This window comes from Zeus faber, assembly GCF_960531495.2.
Source record: "Zeus faber genome assembly, chromosome: 8".
In the NCBI taxonomy this organism is placed as follows: Eukaryota; Metazoa; Chordata; class Actinopteri; order Zeiformes; family Zeidae; genus Zeus; species Zeus faber.
In genome coordinates this window covers 11,074,474-11,087,665 of record NC_137195.1, presented here as the reverse complement: position 1 = coordinate 11,087,665, position 13,192 = coordinate 11,074,474, and the positions used below count along the sequence as shown (strand labels likewise).

The window sequence follows — 13,192 nt, the reverse complement described above, 5'->3', positions numbered from 1 at the left end:
TGGCGTACAAAAAAACAGAAGCCCACATTACCCGCACACACACACACGCACACACACACACACACACACACACACATGCTGGGACGGGGGTGGATGCTATGTTAAGATGATGTTCAAATTGAGCGCTGTATTGACCGCTGAACATCCGCCATGCCCGCGATTGCTTCTGTGGCCTTTTTCTTAACAGGACATGCACACGTCCATTAAAAAAAAAAAAAAAAAGAAATTGACCCCATGAGTTATGCACGACTGAATCCTGTTGTTTCTCTCATTCTAGGCTTTTCGTTTGGCGTGCCCCAGATCCATCCAGCTTTCATCCAAAGGCCTTATGGGTATGTGGACATGGGGAGGATATCGCCATACATTTAGTATTTGGTGTCAGCATTGTGCCTTACCCTTCTATATTCTTAGCGTATTGTAAAGTAAGAGCTAAGCTGTGCAGTTTGTATTTGCAGTATACAATGTCATTTTGTTTTCCTCTCCACCATTTTAATCCTGAATGAGGTCATGTGTGATGGCAGTGAAGGACGCAAACGCGTCCCCGCTCCTACAGGATTGACTCTATGTTGTCTTGTCTCTTTCTTGATCCGACAGGGTCGATAACGGTTAAAATAGCTGATCAAGGGACATGATGATTTGGGGAATAGCTGAGTCTGCATTGGGCAGAGCACTAAAGTCTTACCTGTAAACTCTGACATGCACAAACGAACTGAAATGGTGACTAGATGCATGGAAGTTGTTGTTGTTGTTGTTGTTGTTGTTTTTTCGCCAGTTTTTCAATAGCACATAGATTGGTGTGTGCCTTGTTTCCAGTCTGATGTGGTTTTCCAGCTTAACTGTGTGCTTATTTCGACTTGAGGTGGGGGATGCAGAGTTTATTTAATTTTTTAAATTTATTTTTGTGCAGATTTTTTATTTTATTTTTTTTTGTTTGGAGTTTTGTTAGGGAGTTGTAATTCTGCCATGGGGTGTTGAGTCTTTTCCTTTTTTTATTACTGATTTTTGCTTTAGCTTGCGGTTTTATGTTTTTGTTGTTGTTGTTGTTGTTGTTTGTTTTTATTTGAGTTAACATGAAGTTGATTATGTTTTGTTGTCAAAAGGGGGGTTAAAAGGTTTTTGACTTGAAAATCCATCCCCTGCAACAAAACAACCATTGGCTTGCATGCTGGAGTTCTTTTTCTCAGTCTTCTTCTATTTACCCATGACGCTTTGTTCTTTTAGTTTGTCCTTTCATTAACCTTCGCTTTCACTCGTACCTCATAGCGACGCAAAGTCCCGCGCAGACATTAAAAAATATATATATACAATTAGACGAGGACATTTTCTGTCCCGCATCGCTTTTCCATCACTTCTGCAATCAATTGCTACGGCAATGGAAAAAAAACTCAGATCTTTCAAAAAGAGAAAATTAAAAATAACACGGGTATCGACTCTGAAAGAGCGCAAAGGAGGCCGAACAAACGGCAAAATGTCATTGAGAGCGTTCTTAAACATTCTGTGCAAAGTGGTTTGAGGTCATTCGGGTTAGCTCAGTGTGCTGCTCGTCCGGGCGGCAGCTGTTGGTTAGACTGATCTCCACGGCCTCTCAAATTCGGACGGAAAATGGGAGTCACCTAGCAGTGGCGTTAATAATGTATGGCACAGACGCAGCCACCCGTCTGTGGACAACAGGTGTGCAGAGCAATGTGCCCATGAGCGTCTCTAGTTATGCAATGGGGGAATAATCCACTATGCGCCCTCCCAATTATTTACAAAGCACCTTTATTTAGCTCTGGACTCGCCGGGCGGTAAAATGTCCACTCGATGTCATCCCGTCGGAGGTGGTTTCGGTCGCCCGGGCCATTTTACAACTGTGACTGCTCAGGCTCACATTATCCCTTGCCCGAGACGGATGGTGCACGTGGCCGTCCTCGCATTGGAAACACATCTTGTTATCGAACATCGTTAGGAGCCCTAACAACCCGTGGGCCGGGCATCGGTTACAGTAGCGCACACTCCATTTGATTGAGCTGAAACCGACCCCATCGGCCGGTCGAAAAATGAAAGGAGTGACGGGGAATTTGCGAACCCGGCGGCTTAATGGGGCTGCCATTTGAGTTGACAAGCATGTGTTGCTGAAGGAGAGAAGGCCGGCTTGTCCCTTTGAGATGACAAGGGGGAGCAAAAATAGCCTGCCCCCCAGCCTTCCTTGTCAGTCAAGTTGGCGCGTGTGTGTTTGTGTGGCGGTGGATGTCTGAACGCGGTGGGGTGGGGGTAGGGACAGGCCGACATCTACGGACAGATTTAACACTCTAGCACCTGTTGCTCCACATATTTGCTGGAGGTGACTCTGGTGTATTGGTGCAAGCGGGAGCCAAATCTACCCGGATACTCGGGCTCATTGCTCGTCGCTTAGCCAGTCATAACCCTGTCCACGTGCTCCCCTGATGCATCGACTTCTATCCTTGTGCCACGTGTTTTGCACAATAGTACGATGTATTTCTGACCTGTTTTCACTCATTCAAACAGATGGATAAACCAAAAACAAGTACGGTGACTGCACTGATCAGTCTGCTCCATTTCATTGACACTTGGCATTATTTGCAGAGCCTCTTTTTTTTCCCCCCAAATATTTTGTGTTTTAAGGACCTATTAACACACATTGGCATGCCTGTATGTGTGGTGTGATCATATGTGGACTGGAATAAGCTCAGTTTACATCCTTCCTTGATGTGTTGTGGTGCGATAAGCTCGCATTTTGTGAGAAATCCCCTGTTGGGTGTTATTGGGTGCAGCTCTGGCCTGTCTTTTCTTAATGGCATAGTTCACACTCAAATGCTTTTTTGACCCAAAACATGAAGCCTTGTAGATGAACTGCTTTAAAAAAAATAAAAATAAAAAAATAATAGATGTGTGTGTATATATATCATGCTAAGGTAGGGTTTTTCCAGTGTTAATGAATGGATTTGCTGTGCCATTGGATTTTTTTTACGGACTGGGTTGTAGTATTTGTGGCGCCTGCATCACCCGTTCCTCAGTGTAGCTTCAGCTTTGGGCAGACGAGCGGCCGTGCGTCTGGTCTTTGACACTACTTTGTGTTTATATCCAACAGGATTCCTGCGCACTATGTCTACCCGCAGGCCTTCGTACAACCCAGCATGGTAATCCCTCACGTGCAACAGTCTGCTGCCACGGCAACAGCTGCCGCCGCAGCTGCTGCCACCTCTCCGTACCTTGACTACACTGGAGCGGCCTACGCCCAGTACTCTGCCGCCGCAGCCGCAGCTGCGGCTGCGGCCTACGAGCAGTACCCCTACGCCGCCTCGCCTGCCCCGACCGGCTACATGACCACGGCGGGGTACGGCTACGCCGTCCAGCAGCCGCTGGCAGCGGCCGCCACCCCGGGAGCAGCTGCTGCCGCCGCAGCCTTCAGCCAGTACCAGCCCCAGCAGCTCCAGACAGACCGTATGCAGTGAAGGATCTGGATGGAGCTGGCGTAGCAGTAGCAAGGTAGAGGTGGAGGATGTAGAGGAGAAAGAGGAGGTCGCACTTACCCCAAGGATGGTGCAATGGGAGGAGGAAGGGGGCGGCGGTAGTGGGATGCCATCTGCAAACATTGATTCTACCAAAGAGCCTGAAGAGACATGATGAGTAAACGAGTTGTTATCATTTAAATCAGTATGTTGTTAATGTTTGTATGAATATTTATTATTTCTTTAATCTGGAAAGTATTTAAAAAAAAACAGAAAACGTATTTAAGTCACTAGGCTTTACAAAAACAAACAAACAAAAAAAAGTTTGTTGTTGTATGAATAAAGCATAGAAATTCGTCAACGTTCTGTCTGGCATTCACACGTGCATTTAAGTCTTATGTCAGGTTTTCCTCCCCCAATCGTGTTGATCATCACCTGAAAGAAAAGCCTCTCAAAGAACATATCACAGTTCTCAGTAGTCAGTCCTTCTGGAGAATTGAGTTATCTATGAAAGCTATGCAATTATAAACACCCTATGGCCAGTGTTCACGTGGTACGTATTACTTTTTTTTTTATTATTATTAATTTTTTTTACAAGCATTTGTAGCAAGAGAGACAATATAATATATATAATAATGTATATTGATATTCTAATCTTGTGGTCTCACGTGAAATATTTTTTCAAGGAGTAAAGGGCTGAGGTGGTGGCTGGATGCACTCCTCCCCTTTCGTACAGACGCCCCCAAACTGCCGCCAGACTTTTGGGAGAATCGTGTTAAAACGGGGATTCTCCGACCCCAGCAAACGTTGTCCTAAGCGCCTTTAAATGTCGATATTTATCTATTTATTATGAAGCCTTACGTTTGTTAGTCGCGTATCATAACTGTAGCATGTACATATGTGACTTCTCCGGTTCTTGTGACTTTAACACAGAATGGAAAATGAAATGAGGTTCGACAATGGACTGAACCTCTTCTAAGGTTTATGTAATTCAAAAAAATAATAAACAAGATGGGAGGTTAAAAAAGTATCTATATGTTTAAACTTTCTTTTTCCACCAGTTCTTTTGTTATCTATAATAGATTCTTTAACTCTTTGATGTTGACTTTTTATACTTCTCTATCTGTGGGGTTTTTTTTTTTTTTTTTTGTTTTTTTTTTTCCGGGAGGGAGGGGGGTCTTTTTAAAAAAAACTTTTTTTGAGTACATTATATAATAAATATTGTCTCAGTGCAAGAGTCTTACTTACCTTGCCTCGCATTTCAAAATGCATGTTTCACACTACTTTTAATTGTCTAATGTTAAATAAAAAAATATGAAGTCATTTGATTTATCTGTTTTTCTTGTGTTTATTTTAGGTTTCACCGGTTTTTCATCGGCCCTAGTCCTAGCTTTTCGAGTTTTGGGTTTAAGAGGAGCTGCAGAACACATTGGCAACTTTTGAGGATGCGCGGCACAATGGGTGACACAGGAAGGGCTTTGTTTTGGGGGTTTTGGGAGAGAGGTTTGACACAGCTGACTTGAGCAGGTGGGGAGGAATTTTATTATTATTATTATTTTTATTTTTCAGTCCTTCATTTCACAGTAGAGCACATAAGAAAAACATGTTGCTTAAACCCAGAGACACCAACAAGGCCAGATGGGCTACGCAACTTTTTGAAACTCAGAACGGAGAGACGCCACAGAGACCGTTCATGTTTCCCTGGAGCCGTGAAGTAATCAGGGATATTGCTGTGTCTTGTTTATTTTTACAAGATGCTCATGAGTCATGTGTAACTTGAATCTGGTCTGCTGCTGGGACTCCAAAATAGTACATGGATGATCCCTCTCTTGTATCCCGGAAGCAGAGAGGATCGACAGTCAGTCTAAATAATTATGTGAATGTGTGAAAGACAAAAAAAGGACAAAAGCCCTGAGTGGAATCTCTCCACAGCGCTGGTACTAATGGGACGCCAGGGTTGTGCCCTCTCTGTAATGATCTCTCAGCAGTTGAACAACTTCCACGCTGCCCGTCTCTTGGTTCTGCACGGCAGCTGTGGTGTTGTCTGGTCACTGGCTCTCCTCTGTTCCACTGTACGTGTCCACCTGTCGGGGATCCTCCACAGCTTCCAGCAGCTGGAGATTTCTTTTTAATCTGCTCATGGAGAGGACGCACAACTGCGGTCACACTCTCACAGTGCATTTGTGACTATTGGGCCGTGAATTTTATACTCTTTATTGATTGTGTGTCCTTGAAATAATTGCATACATTTATTTTATTTTCATTTTATTATATATGTTTTAAGGTAACATTTTCAGGTTCACAATCTGAATATAAATATATTTTGTGGAAAAAAAACGATACGGTATACAGGGATAGGGATATACAGTATATGGTATATGTACAGTACATATATAATTTGTGTGTGTACATACACACACATATACAGTTGTGTTCAAAAGTTTACATACACTTGTATGTACATGTATGTCATTGGCAGTCTTGAGTTTCCATTAATTTAATAACTCTTATTTTTCTGTGGTGGAATGATTGGAGCACATACTTCTTCGTCACACAAAAAAACATTCATGAATTTTGGTTCTTTTATGAATTTATTAGGGTCTTCTGAAAATGTGACCGAATCTGCCGGGTCAAAAATATGCATACAGCAACTTGAATGATCAATTTTGGAGATGTAGAAAGCTGTGTCAATCAAAATAGCTTTGTGTCACGGACTTTTAACTTCTTGTGAGTGATTATGACAACAGCCGCTGACTTCTGAGCCCATTTAAATGGGGCTCTTTGATGCACACGTTAGACTCAGTCACAAACACTACAGTGGGAAAGTCTAAGGTATCTCAGCACGGATGTGGAAAAGCGGATCGTTGACTTGAACAAGTCAGGAAAGTCACTTGGCGCCGTTTCAAAGCAGCTTCAGGTCTCAAGATCAACTGTGCAAACTATTGTTTGTAAGTTTAAAGTGCATGGCATAGTTGTAACACTGCCACCATCAGGAGGAAAAGGCACGCTATCACCTGCTGCTGAGGGAAATTCTGAGAGGATGGTCAGAGTCGACCAAGAACCACCAAAAAGCAGGTCTGCCACGAAATAGAATCTGATGGGACACACGTGTCAGTATCTACAGTCACGCGTGTTCTACATCACCATGAGCTGAGAGGCCGCCGTGCAAGAAGGAAGCCCTGCTCCAGAAAAGGGAACTTAAGGCTTACTATTTCACCACAATGACCAAAACATGTTTGGGTTAGACAAGGTGAGGCCTTTAACCCCAAGAACACCATACTAGTATTGTGCTCTGGGCCTGTTTTGCTGCCAGTGGGAACTGGTGCTTTACAGAAAGCAAATGGAAAAAGGAGCATTACCTCCAAATTCTTCAGGAAAACCTAAAATCATCATCAGCCAGAAGGTTGGGTTTGGATGCAGTTGGCTGTTCCAACAGGACAATGACCCCAAACACGCATCAAAAGTGGTAAAAGAATGGCTAAAATCAAGGGTTTAGAACGGCCTTCCCAAAGTCCTGACCTAGAACCCTGGAGAACAAGTGGACTGTGCTGGAGAAACAAGTCCGTGTCAGAAAGCCAACGGTGAACTGCACCGACTCTGTCACGAGGCGTGGTCAGAGATTCAGCCAGAAGCTTGTGGTTGGCTCCATAAAGCGCTTCATGGAGGACATGTAACCAAATATTAGCATTGATGAATGTATGTATGTATGTATGTATTGTATATTTTTGACCCAGAAGATTTGGTCACATTTTCGGAAGACCCATAATAAATGAATAAAAAAAAACAAAATTCACAAAAGTTTTTTTTGTGGCAAAGTGTACAAAAATATGAAATAAATTAACATATTATATCAAATAGATATAGATTAGATAAGATTACATTACGTTGTTCAACGGGGAGCGCAAAACACTTTTTCTCCACGTGGGGGCGCCCTGGAGAGTCTGGAATAACCAGCCCGCAACAACTACAAGTGGGCGGACCTTACTGAAGTAGGCGTGCCTTACTCCAAGTGGGCGGTCCTTTCTACAAGTAGGCGGACCTTACTCCAGGTAGGCTCCAAATGCTCCAAAACTGAAACAAAACTCTCTCTCTCTTTTTTTCAGATGAGCAAAAGTGTTTGGACAGCTTACTATTATGTTCAAACAATTCCTTTTACGCCTTCACCTGTATTTCACGTACACACCATGTATCCAAAGTGTATTTGGGTGTTTTACAAGATGAATCTGGTGTGCAGATGCATTCCCATTGAAAGAGGTTATTTCATGGTTTTGAAAATGGGGTCAGATATGAATAGATATTATTAGATAGAATGCGGGGTCAGATATTGAAAGTCTGCTCATGTTGATGGGTCGAAGTCAAACTCGCTTCATACGAAAGTATAGTAGTAAATGTCCAACCAAATAATCAGAATAGTGCCTCATTTGAACACAATGGTAATCTGTCCAAATAATGATAAGATTTGTTATTTCAAAGTTATGAAACAAACATTCATGTAAATGCTCTCAAATCGAAGCAGACAATCTGCACAAATTGCAGAACTGTGCGAATGTGTGTTGGTACAATGGGTTCATTGTTAATTTTTTAATGTTTATTGCTTACTTTTTTAAATCTTTATTACTATTGTTTATTGTATTTTTTAGGTTATGTATATTTATATTGTTTATTGTCAGATTTCATTGGTGGTTGCTTATTAGTAGACGTATTTTATTCTTAATTTTGGGTTGGATTACGTTAGGCCATCTTATATATTGCCAAATTTTGTTTTCGGTTAATGTTAGATTTATTTTATTGTGTTGGTTAATTTTTTTAGGTTTCTAGATTATATTCAATTCTGATCATTAGTCTTTGCATATTTGCTGGATTTTCCATTATTCATTGTTCATGCTTAGGTTTATTTTTCCGGATTATTGTTGATTTTTTTTATTGTTTATGTTTAGGTTATTGTATATTGAAAAAATGTCCCTATCTTCTAGTTATTTCTAGGTTAGCACATATTGCAATTTATCCTTGCTTTTTGTTGATTTCTAAGTTTATTTTATTGTGTTTGTTAATTCTAGGTTATCACTTATTGTCTATCAGTAGGTTATTGTAATAGGCTTTTTTTTTTAAATCTCAGCTTTATTTTTCATTTTCATTGTTTCTAGCACATTCCATTCATTCATAGCACGTTATTCCATATACATAAGCATACTCCCTCTATCTATTCCATTTTATTTTATTGTATCTCATTTTATTCTATATATTTTTATTTTATTCTAATTATTCGACTTACTGTATTACGTTTTAAGAGTCAGTAGTTGGTCTATTAGAAAGAATTTTTTCCTAGGACACATTGTGTGTTATCAGCGGGTGCGTTGCATTACATTTCACTGCATATATGTATGACAGTATGTATATGTATGTGACGAATAAACCTCTTGAATCTTGAATCTTCCATGGTTGACAAATATAATCAATTGAACTATTGTCATTGAAGAGCCATGCCGTCACATGTATTATAGCATGGGTCCGTACACAAGGGTTGCCAGGTCTATGACAAAAGCAGCCCCAAACCAGAACTCAAAATATGCCCCTGCCAGACCCCACACGCACACACACGCGCGCACACACACACACACACACAGCTTTTAAACTCAAACAGCATTGCTATCACAAGTTCACCGCGGACCTGGCAACCCTGCTGCGCTGCGTAACGTCCCCCATTAGACGTGGTGCGATGGAGCCTGCCTCCTTGGGGGTGAGGTCCACCCATGCGGAGGCGCTGCGGGCCGGGTTGGCTGTTCTCCGTCGCGGGGCCGGTCTCCTCGACCGTTTCTGGGAAACGAAAACACAGCCGCAGCTCCGCCCCCCGCCCCCCATTTCGGACGGGTCCTCCGCAGAGTTCTCGAGCAGGGTGAGTCGGATCCGTCTCCGGAGCGCGACGCTTTCGGACGCATTTATCCGGGACCGCCCGTAGAAGCTAAAGGTTGTACAAACTACGGACGCGCCACGTTTCAGCTCGTTTTTTTTTTTGTGTGTTGTTGGTTCTGCCTCGGTCGTGTCAAGTTGACCAGGGCGCTGGCGGACGCGCTCCGCGGGTTCATGATTGATCATCTCAACCGCGTCGTGTTGTCGTTGACGGGGCTGCTCTCCCTCGCTCCCCCCCCCGCCCCGTCTTCCGCGTTTCACTGTTTGCCTCCATCTTATTATTCTTTCGCTCTTGTTCATACGCGTCTCAATATTTGCATCGCTATTGAATATGAGTTTTAGGAATAAGCTGACACAGGGGGAAAACAGCAGGTTTACGAGTTTAAAATGCTGATTAAAAACGATCACAACCAAAAACAGATACATTTGGGGGGGGGCGGGGACGTTTAATGTCTTGCTTTCCTCTGTTTAATTAATTTACATATAATATTTCTCACTTGTTCTATGTTTGATCACGTTACTCGTGTGATGGCAGGATCGGGTTCGTTCTTCAGGCGAGAAAGCAAAGTGAACGCAAACGGAAACCACAGATGGTTTCTCTGCGACGCGGCGTTGAAGCCGGAAGTACTACTCCCTCGCCCCCCCGCTACCGCCAGCCCCAAGGGCCAAAATACCCCGGAACAATAGAAGCGGAACAACGGCAAACGATAACAATCTGTTCCACTCCCATTATTTCGACTGTAAGCTCTGCAGCTAAGGTGTGCTTGTGTTGTCTTAGCCCTCCGGTGTTGTTTATGTTTTACGCAGCGAATTAAGAGATTTATTTTTCCTCAACCCAGAAATGGCGCAGAGCAAGAATGCCTACACCCCTCTCCAAGAGGATTATCCGCCGGACACGTATTTTGGACCGCAGGCTCCTCTTGGATTGGGGATACCCATGCCTTTGGAGATGCCCACGCAAGGCCCAAACGTACCCGACCAGTATGGGGCCGCTGCTCCAGGGGGTCTCCCTTTCCCACCACCCGGTGGTATGGGGCCACCCATGTATTCCCAAGACGGCTCGGGATTTGGCGCCAGCCCCTATCCTCCACCCTATCCATCAGCTCCCCAGGGCCAAGGCTTCAATGAACACCTCAACAGTGAGTCTTTCTTATCACTTTCGGGAGATCTACATGTAAAAGTAATGTGTGTGACACTTGTGAATCTGTGTATCAATTGATTGTTTGTTTTCGCTGTAGGCCCCGGAGACGACGCCAGGTACCCCAGCGAGGACCCTCCAGGGTTTTATGAGAACCATGACTTTAGCTCTGGATTCAGTGATAAAAGTATAAGACGTGCGTTTATTCGAAAGGTAAGAGGACCATTAGGTTGAGTATGCCATCCAAATAATTTCAGGGAAAAAAAAAATTATACACACAATTTATGTAACTGGGTAATTTCCATCGTACCAATCCACTGTGGCCCCCAGGTGTTCTTGGTGTTGACCGTCCAGCTCACCGTCACGCTCTCCTTCGTGGCCATCGTCACCTTTGTGGACGAAATCAAGATGTATGTGAAGCGTCACTCGTGGACCTATTTTTTGTCCTACGCTGTGTACTTGGTGTCTCTGATGGCACTCAGCTGCTGTGGAGACCTTCACCGCAAACACCCATGGAACCTCATCGCATTAGTAAGACCCCCCGTCTATCTAAATACAGGAACACGGCAATATTATGCAAATGCAAATTCTGGCTCATTTCTGGATTTTTCGTATCAGATTGTTATTTGATGCAGGTGGTGTTGATTTGCTTTCTATCTTGTGCGTTTCCAGTCCATCCTCACCCTGTCCTTGTCCTACATGGTGGGAATGATCGCCAGTTACTACGACACAGATGCGGTGATCATGGCCGTTGGCATCACGGCTGTCGTCTGCTTTGCCGTCGTCATTTTCTCTCTGCAGGTCTGTGATTTAACGTCTTCCGTCGACTTCTGGTCTCTCTGCATCTTTTATCTATTAAAATTGTGTTGCTTTTCCAGGACAATGTTTTTCATTTGACACCCCCCCCCACACCTCTTCCCACAGACCAAGTATGACTTCACCTCCTGCTACAGCGTGCTGTTTGTCTGTTTCTTCGTCCTGCTCGTCTTCGCTATTCTCTGCATATTCATCCAAAACAAGATCCTGCAAATCGTCTATGCCTCACTGGGTGCCCTGCTCTTCACCTGTGTAAGTCAAACCTCCCTCGACTCATATGGAAGAACAGCAGAATAGAACAAATACAAGTGGGGTGAAAACTTGACATACCAAATACTCCACAAACAATTGAATGACTGTTCTGCACTGTCTTCAGGACCCTCATAAATAATCAGATCGAGTAGATATAGAATGATATTCATCTATATCATTTTGACACATTTTTGAATGTATTTCCAGTTCTTGGCTGTGGACACACAACTCCTGCTGGGCAACAAGGAACTGTCTCTGAGTCCCGAGGACTATGTCTTCGCCGCCCTCAAACTGTACACAGACATCATCCAACTGTTCTTGTACATCCTGGCAATTTTTGGAAGAGCAAGGGGCAACTGAAGACATTTCGTAGAACTAATTGGTCGGAATGATTGTATTTATGTAAAGAAATGTATTGACCACTGCTTAGCTTGTCGTTTATATTGACTGATGATATTGATTAGATTGTAGTGTGTGATTACAGCAATTTTATTTTTTTTAATTTTAATCTTGTTCTGCAGAATACATTTTCTAGTGTATGTATGTGGTGTGTGTGTGTGTGTACATATACATACGCACACGCACACACACACACACACACACACACACACACATATATATATATATATATATATATATATATATATATATATATATATATATATATATATATATATATATATATATATATATATATATATATATATATATATACTAGACTATACTTACTATATAAACTTATACTGTGAACCTGAAAAATATTATTAAAATATTAAAACATGTAAAATAAAAAATGCATGTACAATCATGTCATTCTTTCGAGGACCCCAGAGAGCCTACATATAGATTGATTGCGCATCTGTGGTACCGGCCAGTCACATAGGTGTGCTTAGTTAGAATTTTAGGTAGTTATTAATATTCGGTACCTGTGGCAACCGGGTGGCATCGTCATGTGATGTCTTTGTGACATCGCAACTCCACCCCTAGAAAGGTGAGCGTCCCCCCTCCAGGTTATGGCAAAGACAAGGAAACAGGCACACACACGCATCAGTAAAGACGGATTCCTCCTCAGCCTGTTTCAATGAGCACCTTGTGGCAAATCTCAGTGTTTGCCAACCAGACCCTTGTTCTATCACAAACAAAGCTATGAATATACTGACATTTACATCACGTTCTGTCATTTTGCAGACCCTTTTGTCCTAAGTGACTTACAATAAGTTGATTCTGTCATAGTAGCCAACCAACTGTATATCACAGTCACAGTAAGCGAAACCTCTAGGAATAAGCAACATCAGTAGAATTAGAGGATAACCTTTTTTTTTTTACTAAAGAGGGATAGAGATAAGAGGGCCTTGAGATACATTAAAACAAAAATAATAAAGTAGGGCTGGAGACCTGAGGAGGTAGAGATGAGATGGGTCCAAGTGTAGTGGGTCTTCAGAAAAGAAAATCTATTGACACAATGCTATCATTTTTAAGTGTTTTGGAATAAGATCTCCTTTTTGTTTTAGAAATTCTGAAGATAGATTAGATAGAAGAGTCTTTGTACTATGTAATTTCTACATGGCGCAATAGATCGATTCATTAGAATGCAAGCATGGTGACAGTTGATGCCACTAGGTGTGTT

The 13,192-nt window shown here is 42.6% G+C and overlaps 2 protein-coding genes across 3 annotated transcripts in view; both read left to right on the top strand.

Annotated features, from left to right (window-relative positions):
* The window catches only part of rbm24b (RNA binding motif protein 24b), a 5,800-nt gene extending 1,020 nt beyond the window's left edge, over positions 1–4,780 (top strand). For both annotated transcript variants that reach the window (XM_080005311.1, XM_080005310.1), the window contains exons 3-4: positions 278–332; positions 3,092–4,780. In XM_080005311.1, the coding sequence (XP_079861437.1) occupies positions 278–332; positions 3,092–3,455 (419 nt within the window). In that variant the 3' untranslated portion in view covers positions 3,456–4,780. The remainder of the gene's footprint in view (positions 1–277; positions 333–3,091) is intronic.
* A 4,553-nt stretch (positions 4,781–9,333) lies between these two features.
* On the top strand, positions 9,334–12,193 carry grinab (glutamate receptor, ionotropic, N-methyl D-aspartate-associated protein 1b (glutamate binding)). Its single transcript, XM_080005901.1, has 7 exons — positions 9,334–9,417; positions 10,199–10,498; positions 10,598–10,710; positions 10,828–11,028; positions 11,170–11,298; positions 11,422–11,565; positions 11,773–12,193. Exons 2-7 carry the CDS (start codon positions 10,201–10,203, stop codon positions 11,923–11,925), a joined length of 1,038 nt encoding a protein of 345 aa, XP_079862027.1. The 5' UTR covers positions 9,334–9,417; positions 10,199–10,200; the 3' UTR covers positions 11,926–12,193.
* Positions 12,194–13,192: the final 999 nt, after the last annotated feature.